Source organism: Engystomops pustulosus, chromosome 3 (genome assembly GCF_040894005.1).
Source record: "Engystomops pustulosus chromosome 3, aEngPut4.maternal, whole genome shotgun sequence".
NCBI classification, from domain to species: domain Eukaryota; kingdom Metazoa; phylum Chordata; class Amphibia; order Anura; family Leptodactylidae; genus Engystomops; species Engystomops pustulosus.
Window position 1 is genome coordinate 30,654,741 of NC_092413.1, and position 26,106 is coordinate 30,680,846.

The window sequence follows — 26,106 nt, forward strand, 5'->3', positions numbered from 1 at the left end:
CAAGCCATATAGATAGATATGAGATAAATAAGATATGAGATGGATAGATATGAGATAGATAGATAGATAGCTGATAGATAGATTAGATATGAGATAGATAGATAGATAGATAGATAGATAGATAGATATGATATAGATATGAGATAGATAGATAGATAGATAGAAAGATAGATAGATAGATAGATAGATAGATAGATAGATAGATAGATGATAGATAGATAGATAGATAGAAAGATAGATAGATATGAGATAGATAGATATGAGATAGATAGATAGCAAATAAAGTCCACAGTAGCACAGTGTTTACTAAAACCCCCAAAAAGGGGGGCTACTGAGCCCTTGAGAAAAGCCTTGGATGTGCTGTCTTTTACTTTTTAAGATAGATTGATAGATATAGGTAGGATATGTAGAATAAGTAGCATTTTTCTACCTCTTACTACATACATATTAATAAATGAATAACAAGTTCAGTTTAGAGACATAGAGAGTCATTTATAATTTTTTCCCATGCCATTGGTGTTTTTGCGCCTTTTTGCTGCGTAATGGCTATTTTGTGTGTATGTTGAGCTTTTTTTTTGAATGTTAAGCCTCAATTCGCCGTGTGTTTTTGCACCCTATTTGTCATTACATTGCCCACTTTACAGATGTTTGCACCCAGTTTATTATAATATTGAGCCTATATAGGCGCAAATAATTGTGCAATAGCACGCCAGTCCTGAGCATGCTTAGGAAAGGCAATAGTATGATTTGTGCAAAAAATTGCACCTTTTATAAAATTAATAAGGCTCAAAAAAACCTGCATTTGTCCAAGAGCCAAAATGACAATGACAAACGAGGTCCACAAAATAGACTCACAACCGGTACAAACAGAGCGCAGAGAAGGGGGAAATAATATAAATGACCCCCATAGACTCAGGCCGACTGAATGTGGCGACCAGTTTTGTCTATAATAATCCCCTCAAACTTTTCTGTAAAGATCTTTTCATCCACAAAGTGTCTTATAACTGGAGACTACTTTACAAATACTTATTCTATTACACAACTTGCTCAGATATGAACGCCCGGCTATAATGGCATTATATCTTACTCCCGCGGCCATATTTTAATGATCAGCTAAAGCATGAAAGGTAGTGAAAGGCATATGTCAAAAAAAGGGGGGCAGGAAGGCTCCAGCACATTGCAGGTCCATATTGGTGGCTGCCAAAATATCTACTCCCGCTAGACTCATTCATCTTTGCCGAAATTCTTGAGTGAAATTAATATATTCTTCAAAACCCTGGACTAACTGCGGGATAATCGAGTAGTATAGTGCAGCGCCGATAAAGCCAACTATAGAGGCTTTTATTCCTATAGATTTCGGGTATGTATATTGCTTAATGCAGTAATAGGGTAAAACAAAAATATTCCCTCTGTTCACATCATTACATGGTCACTAACTTTTCCACAAACTTTGCATAAATCAATAGTAACATTTTTAATACATCTTATCAAAGGAAAATGCTTCCTTCTCCTCTTACCTTGGCTTTTATTATCATCCCTCTTTCTCTTGAAATCTGATTTTCACTCCGAAATCTCTGCTGAATTCCATTTTTTCTAGCAGGCTGAGGGGTCTAATAACACAGATGCTGAATATATAGGAAAGATGGGAAGAGTCAGAGCTGCTTTTATTTGAGCTGGACAATTTGGGCTAAAATTAAAATCTTGGTTTTCCTCTGTATACGTCTATGTCTCTAGGTTTTCCCTTTATGTCCCAATTTCCCTATGTTGTATCTTCTTATATTTTATGCTCCAGCTCTATGTAGCCCCTGGGTTTATCTGTCTCTATACCCCATCCATCTATGTTGCTCCCACTGATTTTTATGCCCCCATTTCTCTGCCCTCCATCTCTATACAGGCAGTCCCCGGGTTACATACAAGATAGGGTCTGGAGGTTTGTTCTTAAGTTGAATTTGTATGTAAGTCGAAACTGTATATTTTATAATGGAAGTTCTAGACAACTTTTTTTCTTTTGCCCCAGTGACAATTGGAGTTTCAAAATTTTTGGTGTAATTGGACCAAGAATTATCAATAAAGCTTCATTACAGACACCTTACAGCTGATCATTGCAGTCTGGGACTATAGTAACATCCAGAGAGCTTTACCAGAGGTCACATGGGGCAGAGGGGTTCGTCTGTAACTATGGGTTGTCTGTAAGTCGGGTGTCCTTAAGTAGGGGACCGCCTGTATTTCTCTATGTTGCCAATTTAGGTAGAGCCCAACAGACTGTCCAGCGCGCCAAGTGCATTTGGCACACTGTATGTTCCTCTTACAATAAAAAACTATGGCGCTAAGCATAGGGCACCCATATTTTAGAAACTATAGAATTGATAGTCTCTACCTTAGCTGAATTGTTAACTCAAGGATATAGTGGTGCACTCACTTTTCATAGCATCATATGATATAAGGTTGGGAAAAGATGCAAGTCCACAAAGTCTAACCATTTCAAATTGCCGATGCTCGTTCCTCCAACTACTATTACTCCTGCCCCTCCATACACAGCCATTTTTGGTTCTTCTTAGAGGAGATGGTTGGATCAACAACAAGAACCTTTCTTTTTCAAACATCTCCCGTATTCATCTAATGTGTAGGGTCGAAGAGCGTTGTACAACTCTTTACCACCACTTCTAATCATTTCAGTTGTGAAGCCCAACCTGACTGGTAGGAGGTTGTAGCCTAACCCATGCCTAAGCGGTGGTCAGATTATACTTCCACATTGTCCACAAGCCATGTAGACCATCCCTGAGTATGAGTCAGTGTTTTTATTGCCTCACTGCTCTTTACTTTACATTTTTTGAGAAGTGCAGCTAGGAAGAAAACATTGTAGGATGCTGGAGTTTTATCGACTTTCTGTAGTGACAAAACCTTGTCTCTGCGTCGTGGCCATTACACAATGCATTTGCACATACTGATGTTGCTGTGACTTAGTGAAGGTTGAAAAGCTTTTGGTTTCTGTTTTTATCTATAATGGTAAAGTAGCACATAGGAAGGTGAGGCAACAGATTTCTGGAACTTAGCACCTTTTGCTACAAAGATAAGCCCAGATGGGGTTCAGAGTCAACGTCTGGTGTTCATAGATATAAGGAAATATATAGTTCCTTTGAGGCAGTAGCAATAGCACTGGATAGATGCCAGATTATCAAATATTCACATAGTTATAAATCCAAACAGTCTCAGATGGAGAACAGAGACCAAGAAAGTTAAAAATATAATTTTAAATATTTTTTTCTGGGCTAGGATAGTGATGCCCCTTGGTTGAACTTGATGGACATGTGTCTTTTATCAACCATATGAACTATATGTCCTAACCTTGGGAAAGGTCACCAATATCATATTGGTGAGCATCTGACACCTGACAACTCTACAGATTAGCTGTTTAAAACTAATAAAGCACAACATCAGGGATTGTACAGGGGTTTGGTGTTGCAGTTCAGTTACGTGTTTAGACGAGAGACAATATTGATCATGATTTTATTGATTCTTCCATCTGACCATCTAACAATTTATACAAGGTTGACTTTAGTTTGGCAATTTTTTTTTTTTGAAAGTTTAGACAGCACTCAACAACTTTAATGTGGTTTTTAAGCCAACAGGGTAAACAACTGTGCAGTACAGAGTTAGGATGAGTATACAGTGAGGCGTGACAAGTTACTTACAGATCCTTCTAGTGTCAGCTCATCCTCACGAGAAGTAAGGATCGGGCTGGGCAACATTTGGCTGGTCAGATCAGTCTCTTCCCATCATGGGGGGAGTTACCTTTATACTGATTAGATAATGAGGCAATTTCCTCAACATGCTGACTTTTATCAACTTGTTGATACATGTCAGAGAATATCTGACTGCAGAAACCCCCACTGATCACGAGTATGGACCACCACAAATCACGAATACGGACCGCCACCGTTCACGAGAACGGAGGTCCCATTCTTACTGATGCAGAATAGATTGAACATATGTGCATCCTCTGTCCTTTGTTCCCATGATCAGTGGATTTCCAATCTCTTCATAGAACATGAACAATCCCTAATGTACCACACAACAATTTCAATGAGTATTCTCATGATTGGTTGGGATTTGTTCTCATGATCAGTTGGGACCACCACCAATTAGATATGGATAACAATCCAACATTGTGCAACCTCTTAAAGGGCAGTGACAACAAGTTAGCCCCTATCCTAAGGATCAGGGGTAACTTGCTGATCGGTGGTGGTCTCATTGATCGAACCCCACAGATCACATGAATGGGGTTTTGTTGTACCCCACATGAATAGAGCAGCCAGGCATGCATGCACACATGTCTATGTGTCTTTCAGCGCCATAGGCAGACATGTGCAAATTGTGTTGTGGTGCAACGTAGGTACAAAAGACCCTGTTCTCGTGATCTTGTCACTGAACAGCAAACTTGTTGTCACTGGACAAACCCTTTAACTGTCATGTAGTAAAATGATCATACTTTGCATGTTTCTATGGTTTCTATTTACCCGGTTGTGTAAGTCAAGGAAACTTTCCAGAAATATAGAAATAGCTGAACTATCTTCTCCTAGAGTGCTAAATTTACATGCAGCAGCTTTTGTAGCTCTACTATTAGCACAGGTTGTCCTTGTCTGCAGTGTAATTGTAATGTTATACCTACTACAGAAATAATCGTAGGTCTCCTCTATGCATTTGGCTCTAAAACTCTCCGAGGAAGAACCTGGCCTCTTGCATCTGAGTTTATTGGTTTAGCTCCTAGGAGAGAGAGTATCATTGTTAAGTAGATTTGATGAAAGCAGAGCCGGAGCGCACGTCTTTATTTAACATACACTTTCATCTTTTCAATCTCTATTATTTGTTTTGTTTACCAAGAAATTGCATTAAATACTTCCTTTGTTAGGATCAGTTCTAAGAGGGTGCTCTGTGCGATGTGAAGGAGCTCCGAGGATAAGCCGTTTCCCTCATTGGACTGTGAGAACGGATCCATCTTTACGGCGTCGGCGCGCTGCAATTAAATACATAAAATCTGTCGCCTTCCAATTTCTTCCAACATTCTGTGCCATCGGGGAGTTTGCAATCGGTTGAGGAATAGGATGACAGATTTTGTTTTTCTACCATAAGGTTGAGTACAAATATGGAGCATACGTGACATATTCCCATTATAATCGGTGAATATAAAGGATACATTTGCTTGCACCTTATGGTGTGACACTGATGTCCATTAATACACAGAGCTTCTGCTGGATCTTGGTTCCCAAGGCTCCCACCATAGATCATTCTAGCCGATGGCAGTAATGGATAGAGGAACAGGAAACTTCCTACTTAAGCTCCCTTCTACAACATAAACAATGGACAAAATGTTGCGGCTATGGATTTTATCATTCCCTTCATCAAGAGGAGCTTTGTCTTTCACTTGTGTAGATGGATGTCATATGCCACTGTCCAAGATGATGTCAATGAAAATCATTTCACTCCACACTCATTGTGCTATGCACATGGTTAATGCTCTGGCTTCCAGGGGGCTAATAGATCATCTAAATACTTCTATTAGTGATGGAAACATTATAAGAATGTACCGGGCACTAGTCATTGCTGGATCATATATACTCAGTGTGTGCATAACTACATCAATCAGGGCTACCATGCCTCTGCCTGTCATCTATGGCAGGTAATTGTTCCATGCGCCAAATAACAAACTGCTGCTGACATCCAAATCTAAGGGAGTCTGGGGGGTGTCTGATCTACCAGTAGCATGTTATAGAGCAGGAGGAGTGGACATGATGTAGATAGTGTCCTATCTGCAAGCAGCATGGTATAGAGGAGACAGAGCTGAGCAGATTTTACATAGTGTCCTATCTGCAAGCAACATGTTATAGAGCAGGAGAGCTGAGCATATTATACATAGTGTGCTATCTGCAGGCAGCATGTTATAGAGCAGGAGAACTGAGCAGATTGTACAGAGTGTCCTATCTGCAGGCAGCATGTTATAGAGCAGGAGGATCTGAGCAGATTGTACATAGTGTCCTATCTGCAGGCAGCATGTTATAGAAAAGGAGAACTGAGCAGATTATATAGAGTGTCCTATCTGCAGGCAGCATGTTATAGAGCAGGAGGATCTGAGCAGATTGTACATAGTGTCCTATCTGCAGGCAGCATGTTATAGAAAAGGAGAACTGAGCAGATTATATAGAGTGTCCTATCTGTAGGAAGCATGTTATATAGCAGGAGGAGCTGAGCAGATTATACATAGTGTCCTATCTGCAGGCAGCATGTTATAGAGAAGGAGGAGCTGAGAAGATTGATCTAGAGTTTTGTGTGAAGAGATTTAGCATATTTTGCACATTGTAAATAGAAATTCCTACTTTCCCTATGCTTAGGAGTCCAGTGGGTGGTTCAAATCAGGGATTGACAATTGGTAAAAAATAAGTCCATCTGTTAGATGTTTAAGTATGGAATAAGCAGTGAATACAAAGTATAAAAAACCATTTCCCACAAAACTATATACCGATCTAGCCAGTTCTTCATTGTCTATAACATGCTGCCTGCAGATAGGACACTATGTACAATCTGCTCATCTCCTCCTGCTCTATAACAAGCTGCCTCAAGATAGGACACTATTTACAATCTGCTCAGCTCCTCCCGCTCTATAACATGGTATAGGTAACATTTTCATGTTTTAGCTTTTTTTTAAATTATGCATATTTAATTTATTTAGACTTTTAAAGTTGTATTTTATTTGTAAATGATAGAAATGTTATATCTCATCCAGTCTTCATATACTTCCATTTTCGCTGAATCCTGTCTTTCCTCCATCCTCTCCTCTTATTGATGCTTTTCGTTCCGCCGTTCCCAGAGGAGTGTGGTGCAGCAACCATTAGAGGCAATTAATTTTTATGATCTCTGTATGTCAGTCCTGTAACAAGTGAAGTTCAATCAAATTGCTAAGGAGAACTAGGAGCTCAAATTGAGTCACTGGGCTACATGACAGCTACATCAAAGCCGGGGCGCTGAGATTCCCATGTTAACAGTTTGTTTTCATGAGGTTCTGGGAGTGTTCCTACAAGGTTCATGGCCGGAGAAAGGTGCAGAATTCTACACATCTGTAGGGTATTTGGGTTGATCTTAACATACATTTTTTTACCTAATGTAATGAATGAAATCTAAGTTTTAGATGCAGAGATAAAGTGGGGGTGACCCCTTTTATCTTATGTTCAAGGCAAGTCTACCAATATTCGGGGAAGAAGTATCTGGAATGTTGAATTTTATCAACTAATCCTTTTCTTCATGGGGAAGATGAACCACCAGTAGACATGTTTCCCCCTTCTTTATTGACAGTACATGGATACTTGGCCGGACTTGCTGGACTTGGCTGGAGTGTGCATGTGTATAGAGGAGTCAGAAGGAATAGGTGTTTGCCCTATTGCTATTGAAGGGGTCTGTCTATCAAAACAAGTAATGGTACATTGTCTGGTGGACAATGTCAAAACCAAGCATAATAAACCAGGGACACTTACACATAGATCCACCGTGACTGTGAGATTCTTCTTACAATTGTTATCCATGGCCTCTTCCTTCTCTTTTCTCAACTTGTAAAATTATTCTAATGAGTATGAAGGACTCTGGAGGGTGTTGAGTCTACCGGTGTGTTCCCCAAATTAAAAGGGTTCTCTTTCACCTTCGAGTAGATCTCTTTAAGTATGACTTTGTCCCAACAACTTTTCCCAAATGTTTTTAGTTCCAATGTTCTTTGCCCCTTTTATGCCCTAATATAGTGTCCTGTTCTATAATGTAAGACTATGCGCCTTGGTCACAGATCTTACAGTGTAGATATCAGTAACAGGATTTTACCAGCCACACCAGCAACCAGGATTTGATATCACTAAAAGAAAACACTTCCTGTAAGTCCTGCAGCCCTCATCCGGGAAACACTTGGGTTTTCACTGTTATTTCCTGCCAGTTTGTGGTTATCAAGTCTAAGGCTGGTTTCAGTACACTGATGTAGCAGAGCTGAAATTATCATTGAGCACTGGACGAATAGATGGAAATTCCAGGAAAAATAGCATTTTACATGTACTTTACATAGGTGAAAAAAAGATGCTTCCATTTAGTTAACTCTTTCATTGGCCAAACGAAAACAAGAAATCGCAATTTAATAAAATGCTAGGGTAGGGGGTGGGGGGCTTCAATATCAACTCACGGGGTCAATAGTTAATTGCCGCTACGCCTCTAAACTATGTTGTTTTTATCTTTAAAATCCTTCACCGGCTCTTGCCGCTACGCCTCTAAACTATGTTGTTTTTATCTTTAAAATCCTTCACCGGCTCAAAAGATATGGCCCCTGGAATGTTATGTAAAAAAATAAAAAGTTACCGCCCCCTAATTAAATCAAATTCACAGATACACTTCTAGGGGACGTAACTTATGAATGGGGGGGAGGTAGTTCCAAACTAAAAATAGCAACTTTATCAGGGAAATGGGGTACTCAATGAGGTGTATTATTTAGTATTCCCCCTTTAAGAAACTTTTTTATTTGGCTATTTGAGTCTTCAGTTGGCATCAGGGGCAATTTTTTTTTAATGTTCTTACATTACTAGTGTGTGGCTGTTGCATAGGTTGATACATCAGTGAACTAGAGAGGGTAATAGCTGTAACTTTTGAGTAGAGATGAGAGGACCCAAGGTTCACATTTAGGTTAGGGTTCAGCTGCTTGACCTGAACATATTCCCGGATTGGTGGCCAAACAGCCAATCCGGCAAATTGACACTTTTAGGAACAAGACATGGCTATGTTTGGCCAGGGGTGTCTCCTCCAATCCCTGGACAATCATAACCATGGCTGGCATCGATTTGTCAGGTTGGCTGTTTGGCCGCCAATCCAGCAATATGTTTGGGTCGCACTTCCGAACCCGAACCCTGAATGAACGTTCATCTCTATTTTGGGGGTTATTGATGGAATTCTGGCGGAAGTTAGGGTTAGGTCAAGTTATAACAAACATGCCCTGTGCAAACATAGAACTGCTGAACTGAACAGACATGCTGAGGTCAGTTCATTGTTTTGAGGTTCGGCCCCTAAATCTGGAACGTGCACGGAACTAATTTGTTGGGACAAACTTGCTCATGTAAACCAGTCTTACTCTTTCCTACTTTTCTTACTCCGACCCCCATGTGTGCAACTCTTCTCGGTCTGACTATAACACAAAGCAGTTATATTATGTATAATATTATAGTATCTATATGGAAAAATTCTGCAATCAGGTGAATTCTTCTTCAGCTGCTCTGTAACATCCTCAGAACCAAAATTAAGCCTATGGGTTAAGTGACTGTTTCACACAATTTTGATAAACTGAGGTGGAATTCAACATTTCTTGCATGAACGGCTGTATAATGTGGCGATAGCTGTGAGAAAAAAAGAGGAACTCGGCATCTAAGACCAAACACAATGGAAATGCAATGAATCGGAATGGCTCACAGATCATAGCAGCATCAGAATTTCCAGCAAGGAAAATCTTTTCATGGTGAATTAAGTGGTGGAGGAAAGAAAAATGGTGATGAAAAAGAAGGTAGGAGCGGATCACAAACGCTCGACTTAGGCCTCGCTGCTTAAGATTTAAGAACCTTAGCGAATGCCGGATTGGAATAGAATGTGGAAAATTGAATTTACTCAACAATTAAGCATTGGATTAATCTCCATCACGTGGGTGAGGGGTTGGGCGCGATATAGGAACAAAAACGACTAAAATCATCCCAGCTCATTAAAACCTATCATGTTTGTGGTGGACGTCGGTGCAGGTCTCTCGTCCCGCGCCACCTTCGCCTGGATTGCACCGGTAATCAGATTAATCAACACTTTTTTCGCCGGGGATCGGCATCGCCTCTATATTTTAGCTTGTTATCTGCACATTTTCTATTAATTACAAGTCACCAGGAGTGAGGGACAACACAAATAGAATGAGAATGCCCCGGAGATGTCACTCCGAAGATCTGATGCATCCCAGAACTCCCACGGGTTCGTGCCGCCTCCCGCAAGCCTTGCTGGTCTTTTGTTCAATTACAGTTAATGCAATAGTTTGCCATTTTCTTCTTCTAATTATATTTTCAAGTGGGATTTGTAGCACATAGAAAAACATCCTTTTACATGTTGAGGCACCAGGGCTTTGTGCCTGGCATTGTCTGTCCCCTGGGCGCTGTACCATTCTCTCTCCGAATAAACAAGTCGAAAAGAAGCTGCAGTCGTAGAAACCGAAAATTTATGCATTAACCGTTTGCATCCATCGCATGTGTTCCGCATTACCCACTTACAGCATTCTTCTGGCATGTTGGAGACGGCATATTTCTTTTAAAGGAAAAAAAAAAAATTCCCTTTTTCTCTCACAGTTCACACATCTTTTTACCAGTCACTGAATCACTAATACAATTGACAGTGTTTAGAATACCCTTGATAGTTGCCTGCGCTTTAGCGCGGGGGTTTTGTTCCTTCGTGCTGGCATGGTATCCAAGTAAAAGTCCAGAGCGGATTGAAATATTACCAAAAAAAACCCAAAAAACTTCCCGGCTGGGCATGTTTACAATTAAAGGGATGCTAGCACTTAATTTTATATCGTTCTCCGCTGTCTGTTGCTCTCTGGTATCAGCCAGTTCTGAGAACCTGTAGCGGATTGCTTGGAATTATCTCCAGTTCTGGGAACATTTGCTTCCATATGTGTGTGTGTATGGAGAGATGCCGGGCCCCTTACATATAATATTCGGATTATTTTATGGGGCAGAGCAGACTTATGGGCCTCTCAGCCATCACAGTCCTTCTGGATTAGCTAGGAAGAAGAGGTATAAGGGTGTTCTTACTTCTTGCATATTTAAAGTTTTCCTAAATGTAAAGGTCATCACTATTTTCGTCCCGGAAAACCCCTCAAATTCCCTGTTCATGCAAGAGATAAGCAGAAGTGTCTGGCAGCTGCTTATCCTCCACTCGCTTGGCCATAAACACACTTCTATATGTCCTATGTATAAGGACTACTACTAATTACTACTTCTGAATGGAATTGGGTGATAGAAGAATCATTTTAGTGCCTTCACTGCCTATGAAAGCAACCTAAGGCACCAGATGTATACAACACCCTTTAAAGTGCGGACACTTGGGCAACTGCTTCCTATGCCTTACTTCTTCCTATGAAACCAACCAAAGACACCAGAAACACATTACACCCACTGTAGTGCACACCCTTAAGCAGTTGCCTACATTGCCTTACCTTTATATCTGATGCCAATCTAAAGTATTAAATATATACTACACTCCATTTTACTGTAGACCCTTAGGCAGCTGCAACTACTGCCTTAATTCTGCCTGTGAAACTTACCTAAAGTAAGCTCTGATACCTCCTATGTCCCCCCTTCCTCCTCATAGATTGTAAGCTCTTGTGAACAGAGGTCTCATTCCATATTGTTTCATATGACTGCGTTTTTACTCTGTAATCTCTTATTTTGTACATGTGTTATATGAGGGTGCTTTAGAAATTATGATTATAATTATAATCCAACTACACATTAAATGCAGGTTCTTAGGCAGCTGCCTACACTGCCTTACCTCTTCCTATGAAACCAATTAACAGTGCGAAATATATACTACATCCAATTTTATTGCAGACCCTTGGGCACCTACGTCCAGTGCCTTACTAAAAGTTGACTCCATTGCCAGATGTATCAGATAATTCACCCCTTTCTAATACAGACCTTTAGGAAGCTGCCACCCTCGCCCCTTTTCCGGTATAGAGCCAAGTGGTTGGCCTCTTTATCTCATGTTTTTTGTAATGTGTGTGTAGGAGGTTTCACGTTACATATCAAGAATGCAGTGCAGAACTTTTAAAAGATGTATGTTAGTAAATTAGCTAAAATCCTGCCACCCACACTTAAACACATTATTAAAAGTGGCCAACCCCTTTAACGTATGAGATATATAATACACCCCATTTTAGGGCAGACTCTATCTCCATTTAACCAAATAAATCCTGCTCGGTTTGTTATCCTGCTCGGGTTATCCCTCTCTAAATCATATACACCTTATAAACATAGGGGCCATACTACCAAATATATTAAAAATGATACATTTTTATTTCTATAATATTTAAAAGGAAAATGTACTTACATAAATATTTCATTAAAAGGGGTCCTAAATGATTAGTGGGAACACCATAGCCGTGTGCTGAAACAGGTCTAAAACTTCAATGCTAGATTCTATATCTATACTTTGCTTTGTATCTGTTTAAAATTCTGTCTCCATTCAAGATTCCTGGAATACGTCAAATATATGTTTTAAATATAGAAATACATATCTGTGCACTAAGTTATGGTTCCCCTCGGCCCTACCTTACCTTGCCTTACCTCTGCCTGTGAAGCCAACCTAAAGTGTGAACTATACAATACACCCAGTTTTAGTGCGAGCCCTTGGACAGCTGCCTCCGTAGCCTTAATTAAATAATAATAATAATTCCTTTAGTTATATAGCGCACACAGATTACGCAGCGCGGCACAGAGCTTGCCAAATCGGTCCCTGTCCCCAATGGGGTTCACAATGTTTTGGAGTGTGGGAGGAAACTGGAGGAAACCCACACAAACACAGAGAAAACATACAAACTCTTTGCAGATGTTGACCCTTGGACTTGAACCCAGGTCCCCAGCGCTGCAAGACTGTAATGCTAACCACTAAGCCAAGCCTTGAAGTATCAGACATATACAGGGGAGAAACTTAAGGGGGTGAAGCGGGTTCAGTCACAACCGGGCCCATAAGCTGTCACTTTCCCATATGAGAAGACTAATACAATAAAACATTATATCCGGGGTGTGTGTGGGGGAAGTAGCATAGACTTTGCACTGCAGCCCTTCAGCTTCAAGTTACGCCACTGCATATATATATATATATATATACCTTTTCAGTAGGAGCCTTATTATATTATATTATGTCTACATTTAGCGATTGATAGCTCAATTTGTAACCTACTGGAGGAGGGGGGGAGCTGGTACTTAGAGATTATATTATGCATGCAAGCCGCTACATGGTAACCACGTCAGGCCTATCGCTATATTTAGAAGCTATTACTAAAGGCTAATTAAAACTTTTTTTTTTCTCTAATGATAAAAGGAGGCTTCGGGGAGGAGGGTTCTCCTCCGGATTCGTCTGTGTGTGTGTGTTTTTATGTAAGAATTTAATTTACAGCCAATTTTTTCCTATCTGAATGTTACTTTCAAATTCACCCTGTGATAAGGACTAACATCTGTTTTGTGTTGAATAGTACAAGGAGGCTCTGCATGGGGCTGAGTGTACAGAGACCATGTGAAGCCATTGTTGTTCCCTTCTTTTTTGTCCTCTTGCCTCGTCCATTTTCCACATACCATCCGGCAAACAGCTGACACATATCGGCTATTGTGGAGCCGGGGCCCCCCGATTGTGTCAGATCCCTTTTTCTAAAGCCGTATCAGACTATATAAACGGGGGAATCAAAGCCCACTCTCATGTTAGCATCCGCAGAGTAACAGCCTGTTCCGCCAGAGGGTTTTGACGCGGCTAAATATATAATCAGAATCTAGAAGCCGTTATTTGCCTTTTTTTTTTCTCCGGAAATGTTTGTGTTTTCCATGGTAATTCGCTGCGCAATTATGAAAGATATCGGCGCCGTTTAGCTCGGCGGAAAGAAACGAATGCACATCCATTTGGCAGCTTTCCTTTAAATTTGCACATTAAATTGGTTCTTGTTAAATATATGCAAAAAAACAACAACTAGGAGATGCTTTTTTTTTTTTTTTTACATTTCTGTCGGTGCTTATCGCGTTTCAATGTGTTTCCACAGCCTTCCTGGAGCAGAGACCATGATGACACGGCGTCGACGCGTTCTGGGGGTACGCCTGGACCTTCCAGTGGGGGGCATACGTCGCATAGTGGAGACAACAGCAGCGAACAAGGTAGGAACGTGGGATATAATATGTGGATGGGTGTAGCAGAGCTGAGTGTGTTATGAAGTTTGGGCCCCATTCACATGTGCAGTTTTAGATTTGAAATTCATCAGAAGTGCCTGAAAGCAAAAGTGTTTGAGCTGCTTATGATAACCAATCAGAGCTCAGCTTTCATTTTATAAACTGCTGTGGGAAAATGAAAGCTGAGGTCTGATTGTTTGTCATGAGTTACTAGGGCAGATTTCCTCTCAGACACTTCTGATGAATCTCCCCTCAAACTTTGGCACCAAAACCCTCCTAATTTGGACACAAATCTTGTCCGAGAACAAAACTGTTCTAGTTGCTCATGGCAACCAATCAGAGCTCAACTTTCATTTTATAAACAGCTGTGTGATAATATAAGCTGAACTCTGATTGGCTGCTAGAACAGTTTTGCTCTCAGACACTTCTTCTGATAAATCTCTTCCAACTTTGGTATAAAAACTACATTAAAAAATCTATACTTGTAAAGCCAGTGCTTATTAAGGCTGCATTCACGCACTTTGGGTGCAGTAATAGTCATTGATAAAAGTTTGAGGATCCCCTTAAAATGTGGATCTGCTCTGCATTTCTGAATGCGGAGCTGTGCAGTTTTGGTGCAAATTCTTGAAGTGAATTCTTAAAGCAACAGGGATTTTAAAGGAGGGGTTTTAGTTGAAACACTACATCAAAGAAGGGGAAGGCTGTCAATAAACCTCCTCCTAAGATGCAAATGCACAATGAGCCCTAAACTAACTGCAGTCATATAGAAAAGAACACATTGACAAATTCAGCTCTGCTACATCTGTATACAGATCGTGTTAATACGAGGTACTGATCCGAAAAAACACGCTGTATTACAAACACATTGATGACTGTATTGCATTTCTATGACTACAGGGCACATGTATGATAAGTCCGGCTTTGTCCGTCTGTTTTTTAGGATTTTTCTTGGCTTTCCTGTTGGTCAGATGTATCTCAGAGGTTTTTCCTTAGTGATACATGTGGCGTTTCATCTTTAATGAATTTGTAACTTTTTATGACAAAAGTCGCAAAAATTCTCCAAAAGTCGCAATCAGTTCCAAGCTAATTTCTATGCTTGGTCAGGGACGGGCGTAGAGTTGCGCCAAAATTTGCTTCTTTAAAAAAAAAAAGTAGCAACTTTCACATCCGGGTTCAGGTGATAACTCAGGGAACGCTGCGGGAAACTAGACAATGGCGAACTCTGAAAGGAGACTGTTTTAGGCGCAAAAAAGTTGCAAATTAGCAAAAGTCTCAAAAATTTAAGAAAAAGGCAAACCAAAAGTTTGATACATGTGCCCTATATGTATAATAATGGTTATGGCGAATATTTTGCTGTGTTTGTTATCATCTCTTCTTCTTAAATTTCCCTGATGGGACTAGATTTTTTTGGCTGTTTGCAATTGGGAAATCCCACGTTGCGTGCGCTACATGATAAGTGCACTATTGTTCTTTGTGTAGGATTCTGAGCCCTGTGACTAGGAAAAGACTTACAGATGTAGCAGAGCTGAATGGGTTTCTTATCTCTTTAGCTGTGCCTAGCGGGGACTGAGTGTTCCTGGAGTTGCACGGAGAGAGCTCTGCTACATGTGTAAATGTGCACCACCGCTATCATCTGAGGAGGAGACAATCACATAACCGTAATTGTAGTTTTTTTTTTTACATTTTTCACTTGAGCTTATCAGTATGCATTTGTTTTCAGTCGACATATGGAAGTAGTTAATGTCCTTCCATAAACGGCGTAGAGAGTGTTATGTGCTACGTTTTTATCCCATTGACTTTAGGATAAACCATGGAAAGTGAGAATCCAAGTTTGGGGTGTGTTTCTTGTAGACAAGGTGAAATATCTATCATATGTCTATCTATCTATCTATCTATCTATCTATCTATCTATCTATCTATCTATCTATCTATCTATCTATCTATGATATCTATCTATCTATCTATCTATCTATCTATCTATCTCCTATCTATTTATCTATGTATCTATCTATCTATCTATCTATCTATCTATCTATCTATCTATCTATCTACCTAGTCCACATAATAGGCAGTAAAGAGTAAAGTAAAGTGAAAAAAAATCTATCATCTATCTATTTATTATCTGTCTATCTCGCTCTCTACAGTATCTATATCTATTGCTTTATCTCACTATCTATTATCTATTTACAGTATCTATCTATCTATCTATCTATCTATCTATCTATCTATCTTCTATCTATCTATCTATCTATCTATCTATCTATCTATCTATCTCATATCTATCTATCTCATATCTATCTCATATCTATCTATCTATCTATCTATCTATCTATCTATCTCATATCTATCTATCTATCTATCTATCTCATATCTATCTATCTCATATCTATCTATCTATCTATCTACTTAGCAATGTATCTATCGATCTATTTATCTATCTATCTATCTATCTATCTATCTATCTATCTATTATCTGTCTATCTATATATCTCTCTCTACAGTATCTATATCAATAATCCATCTCTACTGTATCTATCTCTTTCTCTAACTATCTAGTATGTATCTATCTACAGTATCTATCTATCTATCTATCTATCTATCTATCTATCTATCTATCTATCTATCTATTATCTATCTATCTATCTATCTATCTATCTATCTATCTATCTATCTGTCTCATATCTATCTATCTACCTATCCATCTATCATCTATCTATCTATCTATCTATCTAAGTCCAAAAATAGGCAGCACTCAAGTCTCAAGGTGAAAAAATCAAGGGTGAAGTTTATTCCATTGCAACGTTTCGGTGGTGGCACCCACCTTTTTCAAGCATGCTCTCTCTGATACCAAGAATCCACCCTAAACTGGCAAACATATGACAATTTTTATATTATATTATATAGATTTATGGATGATTGGTCGATGATGCTTTAAATTGTCACTAACTTTTGAACAAACTTTGAGGCAGATTTATAAAGAACTGTTGCTCTCTGTGCCCCTCGTGTGCCTGGCACGTGGCTTATCATGGCTTGCACTCCTGTATTCAGGCATACCAGCCCCAATACATCCACTCCCATTTTTTTAACAAAACTCAACTCCAGAATATATTGAAATATCTTAGCAGGACTTATCTTTCTCAACTTACATATCATCCTCTGTCCATTCTCATCTGAATTGATTCTCTGTTGAATCATCCTCCTTCCATTCACATGTGCTTGGATGACTCTCTGCTGTATTCCATCTTGCTAGCAAGAGTGACATAAACCCACTAAATTGACAGATTGCATAGTCTGTGGAGAAGGGAGGGGGACAAGTGAGGGAGATGATGTAGTCTATGGAGAAGGGAGGGGAAAGAGTGAAGCAGATTATGTAGTCTTTGGAGAAGGGAGGTGAAAGAGTGAGGCAGATTATGTAGTCAATGGAGAAGGAAGGGGGAAAAGGGAGACAGAGCAGCTTGGCATGTACCCAATAGCTCTGATAGAACTGCAAATTCAAAGACAGAGAGTCAAAATCTGCCTAAAAATAAAGATTACAAGTCAGATACTGCTCAGAAATAGATGCATATGTATCACTTTATGTTGGCCCAAACTCTAGACACCTTAGTCGTGATTCTTGAGGAACGCTCTCAGCCCCTCTTGCTCTCGGCGCATATCTTAGCACAGGCTCAGGATCTTAGGGTTAATTTATTTTGAGAGAGACTGGTTCTACTGTAAGATTTTTCTCAAGTCAGCAGGAGCCAGTGCATGAACAGGAGTTGGCTAAATATTTTAGCAATGAGCACAACCTACTTGGCACTTGAAGGCTTCGCAGTCATTATGTCTGCACAACATGGGGAGCAGGCTGTTCATGGTACTAGCCTTTTGGGCCTCAGGTGTGGCCTCAGGGAGACTTTCTACGCGCTTTAAGATGCCTCTCACACATATTTGCATGCTCTGCTAGGTTTGCAAATGTTATTTTAGTGTTATTGTATTACAACCCTAAATTCACCGTGGTAATTGCTAACAAATACTCGTGCAATTTGTCTGGAATCAATGAGTTCTTACATTACAAATGGAGTAAAATGAAGTGTGGAGTTAAATAGAGCTCCCTGACCCTTATTATACATGGAGGTCTCATTATATTATCAGACACTGACCACAACTGTATTATTGAAAGCAGTAGAAAGAATTATTGATATAAAAGATGCATAAACGTGACAAAGTTGTTGTACGACGCACAACGCGGATAATCAAAGTGTGAAGATGTTACCATATAATTAACAATGTTTTATGAATAGGACTTCCACTGTTAATCACAGAAAAGGTATAGAAGATGTATTAATGTGACAAAGTTGCTGTATGGCGCATTATAGAAATAAGTTGAGGTGTTGAGATGTTGCAATACATTTAAGAAAATCTTTTAAATAGAACTTATACACATTATGGTAATCCTGGAATTTTTTTTATTAATGTATAAAAGTTGTATAAATGTGAAAAAACTGTTGTATGACGCGTTATACAAATAATAAGACATTTAAGAAAATCTTTTAAATAGGACATATTATGGTAATAGAAGAATAATTATTAAAATGCATGTATAAATGTGACCAATATTCAAATAAGATGAGGTGAGGAGATATTACAATACATAAAAAAACATCTTCTAAATAGGATGTATATATCTTATGGTAATCATAGAAGATTCATTAAAGTAGATGTATAAAGGATGTAGGAACGTGACAAAGTTGTTATATGTCGCAATATTCAAATTAGATGAGGTTAGGAGATATTACAATACATAAAACAATCTTCTGAATAGGATATATATATATATATACAAATATATTATATTATGGTAATCATAGAAGATGCATTAAAGCAGATGTATAAAAGATGTATAAATGTGACAAAGTTGTAATATGGCGCATTTTACAGATAAGTCAGAGAAGTGTTGAGATATTAGAATACTATTGACATTTTATGAAGATGAATTATTCTTAGTACATTTCAATGTAGTTATTACCCTCAATTATCCAATTCCTTGCAGATAAACTCAACTTTTTAGTCTGTTTCTAGGTTTTGAGAAGTAAATAAAATATATATTTTTTTTATATGTGAGTTGATTAAAATTATTTTGTCGTAGTATATCTATATATATATCAAGGAAAAAAATATTGATAAATATCTAGAAAAATTAAACCACAAAATGATCACAATCAAATTGAAAAATACATTAAATGAAAACCTTTCCGAACCAGTGAGTACATGAATGTCAAATCGACTCCAAATCAGTAGCAATTAAAACTCTAAAAGATGAAAATATCATTTTAAATATTAAAATTTATAAAACTACAGATGTACATGTTATAGGCCTGTTCTATCCAGCACTTTCCATACATTTTTACAGAGCTCCTCACCTTCTACTTGTTTCACTATCACCCATATATTTCTTTAAAACATTTTTCTATGTATGGATTTTTCATTTGGGAAATGTATATGGCTGTTATCCAAGCTTTACAACCACAAGGCCATTGGAGCATGGCAGTGCAGCTTCCTAATGGAGATCCCTGGCAGCGATCTGTAATTTACTTTTAATATGAGGAGGAAATGAGAGGTCTCTGGAAATATAAGTAATGTTCTCTCATACCAAGGAGCGAGTCTATGGGACACAGTGTGTTATACCCTCAACTCTGAGCTTAACAAGGGTCTAATTATAGGAAAATCTATCATCTCATATCTATATATCTATTGTTTCCTATCTATCTACCTAGCAATGTATCTATCTATCTATCTATCAAGGTATCTATCTATCTATCTATCAATCAATAATCTAATCATCTATCTATCTATCTATCTATCTATCTATTTATTTATCTCATATCTATCTATCTATCTATCTATCTATCTATCTATCTATCTATCTATCTATCTATCTATCTATCTTTCTTATACCCATGTTATCTAACATCTTTTTTATGTTATCCATCTATCTATTTTATGTCTATCTATTTTGTTTATGTTTATGTCTATCTTCTTTATTTCCTTCCCTCTTCTTCTTGTACATCTATTCTCATCTATCTATCTATCTATCTATCTATCTATCTATCTATCTATCTATCTATCTATTTATTTATCTATCTATCTATCTTAGATGATTATACCCCCAATATACCTATATATAACAGCCCATCAGATCACCACTTTTCCATATAATAAGAGGTGGTGACCCGCAGCAGGCTGAACTCGTCTCTCCAGTTTTGTTCCATTTTTAGTTGCCATGTGGCTTTTTCACAACCGTATCTCCTAGTCTGCAACATAGCAACAAAAACAAATGATATCTGATCTCCAAACCTCCAAAAGTTTCCTCCAAAAACTAGTTACCCCCAGACTAATGTTCTTCTGGCTGGAGCAATGTTGTGACTGAAGTCTTGGATTGTTTAGTTCCCAGTCAATGAAGTGGAGTTGCTTAGTGATAATGTGCAGAGACCTGAAAGGTTTTTGGGGGAGAGTTAGTCCTCCATTTGAAGAGTAGTTAAAAGTTTGATCCAGATTAAGTCCTACTCTCCAGGGGCCTGAGCCGAAATCACTGAGCTGGGTCAAATGCACACTTTGTTTAGACTCGGAACGGTTGGCCTGTGCTTATGTCGTATCATGAAACCAGACCCTAATATACTTGTTTCTGCATAAAAAGCCAAAAAACTAGACTTTCCATCACTTGTATGAATAAAGGCCTCAACCGGCAGATACTTCTATGTGTGATCAGCAGGACGTAGACCGCTGCTTCAAACCTTGCATTCTCTAGATTGGAATAACTTTTTGCTGTAACGATTTTAGCAGCTTTGGTTGTAGATACATCAAGGATTCTATATAGAATTGTCTGTTTCTACATGACATTCTTCCAGGCTCAGATAATTTCTCATAGTGGTGAGGGGAATCTCAAGGTAGCTGTTTCAAGCCTGCTGGACGGAGAAGAAGAAGAAGGAGGGGAGGGGGGGAGGTGAAGGGCCACGGTATGTTCCAGATGACTGAGCAACGATTTATATACCAGCTCTCTTTTTTACATGAACAAGAGGAGTAATAAGTGCAGAGAGCCGGGTATTTGGAAGCAGCTTTCTGTCTGGTGACTAATGTGATAGGGTGGAAGGAGCCCGCTGATTGGACATCTTAATGAGCACATTTCGAAGGGAGTTTGGGCCGCGGTCCCCCTTGACCTTTACCCTTTATTGACCAAACTGACACTTCATTTTTCACATACTTCCAATTATGGCTTAGCTTAAGTGTCGCCCTGCCTTCTTTATTTCTTCTCTATTGGATGACTTCAGAGTGGCTGAGGCTGCGGAAGATATTTTAATTTGAGAAACAAGCTATACAGGTTTAGGTAGTAATATGAAACTGCTGGTAGGTGCTGACCCTAAGGAAAGCACAGACAGATTTTTGTTGGGTATAATATATTTAACAAATAGATAGACTATAGTTAGACTTAGGGAGATATAGAGATAGATATAGATAGATAGACATCCTCATAAATAGTGGTGACAATTCGGTGTGTGCTACACCTCCCTGGACAAAGGCGTAGCAAACACTGAAACATTTGAATAAAGCTCACCTTGACTGAATTTAATTTTTTACTACATAGATAGACATGAGGATAGATAGATTGACTTAAGGATAGATGGATGATAGACAGATAACTAGGGGTGCAGAGCCCGAGGGTCCAGACAGGGCCCTACACATAGATAGAGAGATAGATAAATCCAATCCAAGTCTGTTCCAAATCGTTTAATTGTTGATTCCATTGCGACGTTTCAATGAAAATAACACCCTTTTCAACATAGGGTGAAGGTGATTCCCACCGAAACGTCGCCACTTCTTCAATAAACTTCACTTCTTTGAATTTTTTGGAAATCTGGAAATCTGTAGATATATAACTTAGATTTATAGATAACACAGATTCAAGAGACTGACAGAGAAATGAAATTGACAAATAAATAAACTAAGGGGCACATTTATCATATGCATGCGCTAATTGTGCCAAAGTCCTCCGTGGTCGCTGAAACAATCTGGAGGCTTGGTTCTTCTGATAAATCCTGGTGGTTGGCAATGCATTGCAGTGATGCGCTGCTACACAAGGTTTTCTATACTCTTCTATGCCAGGTGTACAGGCAGTGTGCCTGCACAGTGTGGCACCTCCCCCTACACGCCCATATGGCATACAAGGAGTAAAACATCGCAATTGCACAAATCTACAGCTTTTATGCCTGTTTTGAGACATACAAGCTGTGATAAATCTCCCCCTAATGGTTATGAGAGACAAAAAATATAGATTATTCTATAGATCTAGTCGTGATAGATAGTTGACAAATGGATGATAGATGATAGATAGATGGATAGATAGATAGATCTATAGATAGATAGATAGATGACAAATGGATGGGGCGTGGCCTGATGCCGGACTGAGCGGACGTGCGCCGCGGAGCTCCCGGGACCCGACACCCTATCTCCCTTCCCAGGCAGCCATCCCTCACCTGTGCCACCTCTCTCCTGCTCCGCTGTGCCCCGCGCACCTGCCGCTGTCCACCGGCACCGATCTTGAGGCGGCTGTGGACTCCGCACCGCTCCCCGGCATTCCCCTGCAGCCGGCCACGTGACCAGCGCGGCGGCCCGATCCTAGCCGCCCGGTCCCGCGGCAGGTACACAGCGCTGCTGATCACCGGGGATATCATCCTCCTCCCCTGCAGCCCGGAACAACGCTCCCACCACCGGAGGCACCGTGACAGCTCCAGCCAGCACTGCATCCTGCTGGAGGCGCCATCTTGTGGGACTCCCCTGCGCTGCCTGAGGCCTAGGCGCGCAGGGTTAACCCTGACACTGCCAGACTGAGCCGGGACCAGGTAGGGAAGTAATTCCCCTGTTGCTGCCCACCTCTGCCCTGGGGACCCCTAGTTGTGCAGCCCAGCACTGAGTCCTCCATACTCCCAGTGATCCCCTGCTCCTGGGTTCTGCTTTATATTAACCCTCGCAGTGCCGCTGCAATACTCCACGTGGGTTTGTACTGTATCTCTGCTAATTACTGGACGCTAGGCTCCGCGATTGTTTATCACTGGCCCCCCCCTGCCCAGACGCCATGGGTAACCGGAGGAGAACGGCTAAAATGCTCAAAGCAGCGTCTGCGCCTCCATCGGATGATGAATCCGTCCATGAAGATCCTCCATTCCAGTCCCTGGAACCCCTGGACGCGCAGGATTGCTCCACATCCCAAGCAGTTCTTGCGCAGATACAGTCGAATGCTGCTAAAAAGTTGGGGAGATTCTCCCGCACACAGCCCTGCTCTCCTCAGGGGTCCCCAAACTCCTCTCCCTCCCTCTTTGAAGGCTCCCAGAGCCCGCCGCAGCTTGTAAGTTATGAAGAGGGCGATGATCCGCCTGACGCGGCCACGGAGCTGGATCGAAAATTTGCAGAGGTGCTGGCGGCCATTAACGGATGCCAATCCAAACTGGTTACCAAGGTGGATGAGCTGCGACAGGATTTTGTTCTTTTAAGACATGATGTCCACAAAGCCAAAGAGCGAATCACCGAAACTGAACGCAGAATATCTGAGGTGGAGGATGTCCAGAGGCCTATGCCGACACAGATCAGAGAGCTTCAGCGCCAAATGTCTGCATCCATCGACAGAGCTGACGACCTCGAAAACCGCCTGCGACGGAACAACGTCAGAGTGGTTGGCCTCCCCGAAAAAGTGGAGGGGTCTGACCCGGTATCCTTTTTTGAAAATTGGCTCAAAAATATGCTGCCTGCAGATACCTTTTCCCCGTTCTTCACAGTGGAGAGGGCCCATCGTGTGCCATCCCGCCCTGGCCCTCCAGGGGGCAATCCAAGACCCTTCCTGGCCCGGCTGCTGCACTTTAGGGACAGGGACTCTATCCTCAGGGCTGTCCGTACCAAGGGAGAAATCCTCTATGCCAACAGCAGAGTGTCCTTCTACCCTGATTTCTCTGCATCCGTCAGGAAACAGCGAGCACAATTTACTGAGGTCCGTGCCCGTCTCCGTGACAAGGGGTATAAATACTCCATGATGTATCCTTCCAAGCTCCGAATTGTGGACGGACCGAAGACTCGTTTCTTCACCTGCCCAACCGAAGCACTTCACTGGGCTGATGCAGCTCCACGGGCCCCAGCTGGAAGGCCCGCACCTCCTGAGTGACTGGACTCACATATCCTTTTATCTGATATGCAATGACAATGCTGGACTTAGTCCTGATTAGATATTTAGGGGTCCCAGATCACTATTATAGGTTTTTACTATCTGTTTACATACTACGTGCCTCACAAAATGTACCCTGTGACTGATTGCGTTCTATTTTTTGGTCATATCGACCAGTGCGCCACACATGGCACTTTTCCCTCTCCCTCCTCCTCTCCCTCCGCCCTCCTCCCTCTCCCTCCTCCCCCCCTTTCCTGTTACCACTACCTCCCTACGTCTCCCTCCTTTCTCTCCCCCCTCCCCTATCTCCTCTTTGGTTCTCGCAAAATATGGCTGCCTAATAACCTCCTGACCACATATACATTAAGGGTTGAAGGTCCCGGGACAAATGGTGTAGGTTTGTCTTAAGTTAGGGACCACTGTTCTGCTATTTGACTGTTAGTGGGTCTAGGTCTACACTACTGCTGTTAGGGTGTTAGACAGGGGGTTTATATTCTTGGGATTGTTAGTACAGTTCTGGTTATATTTGTTATGCTCACTGTTGTCTGTCTGTCTATGTCTCTGTGGTATGAAAGGATGAATGCTTGGTTGCTCACGTCTCCTTCCCCACACCCCTTTCCCTTCCGCTAAGATGTCTTCACTTAAGGTAATGAGCTGGAATGTGAGGGGACTTAACTCCAAATTCAAGAGGGCTCTGATGTTAGATGTCATTAAGCGTCAGGCCCCCCATATTGTATGTATCCAAGAGACACACCTTACGGGTCAGAAGGTCCTCTCCCTGAAGCGGGCATGGGTGGCTAGAGGTTATCATTCCTCTTACTCTGTCTACGCCAGGGGTGTATCCATACTCATATCCAAAGCGCTTCCCATAGAAGTCATACAGGTAGCACCGGATCACTTTGGCCGTTTTGTGATCGTACATTGTGCCCTGTGGGGCTTTACCTTTACTATAGCGTCTATTTATGTCCCACCTCCCTTTGATCCAGCTGTATTGCACCTAATATCCAGTAAACTTGCTGCTATGCCTCCAAGTCCGATACTCTGCATTGGTGACTTCAATGCTGTCCCTAATCCCTCCTTAGATCGTACAAGTGGTCTGGACACAGGCTCGGTCCGTCTGAATGAGTGGCTCACTTCTCTAGACCTCGCCGATGTTTGGCGTAGTAAACACCCTCAAGAGAGAGAATATTCATTTTATTCCTCTGTTCATAAGAGCTTCTCTCGGATTGATCTGGCCTTTGTTTCCCCAGATATGTTGCCGCACGTTGATCAGGTATCCTATTGCCCGCGCAGTGCATCAGACCACTCCGCCTTGTTCATCAGTCTCCTTATAGGCCCCCCCAGCGACTCCCGCTTATGGCGCCTGCACCCGGCTTGGCTCCTATCCCCAGCGGTCCAGAGTACTGTTAGGGCAGCGCACAGCGAGTTCTGGGACGTACACTCAACTCATCCTGATCCTCTTCTAGTCTGGGACTCGTACAAGTCCTCGGTGCGGGGAGCATTCATGTCGGGGGTAGCTGGCCATAGGAAGTCCTTAAATGCGCAGGAGGAGAGGTTGACCGCTGCACTGGTGACCGCAGAAAAGGAATATCTAGATAAACCTACTCCAGGGAATAAAAAGACTTGGGCTCAGGCGCAGAGGAACCATTTAGCTGTAGCGAAGGAGCGCACCAGCAAGCGCCTGCAAGCCAGGGAAGCGTCCATCTTTGAATTCGGAGATAAAAACGGGAAGCTGCTTGCGTATCTCTCGCGGGCTGAACGTCCTTGTGCTTCCGTTCCCTCTATTATTGATGGTAACGGAGCCTTGATTACAGAACCCCGGGCCATTAACATGGTATTTTATGAATTCTATTCCTCTCTTTACAGCTCCAGATTGTCCGCCTCTTCCGTCGAGATTTCCAGATTCCTTGACAGTCTTCCACTATGGAGGCTCACACCGGCACAGTCTTCGGAGCTTGA

General features: G+C 41.0%; 1 protein-coding gene across 1 annotated transcript in view; it reads left to right on the forward strand.

Annotated features, from left to right (window-relative positions):
• Nucleotides 1-26,106, forward strand: part of MEIS1 (Meis homeobox 1) — a 124,090-nt gene that overhangs the window by 17,360 nt on the left and 80,624 nt on the right. Inside the window, exon 7 of the mRNA XM_072140408.1 lies at nt 13,844-13,955. Within this exon, the coding sequence (XP_071996509.1) occupies nt 13,844-13,955 (112 nt within the window). The remainder of the gene's footprint in view (nt 1-13,843; nt 13,956-26,106) is intronic.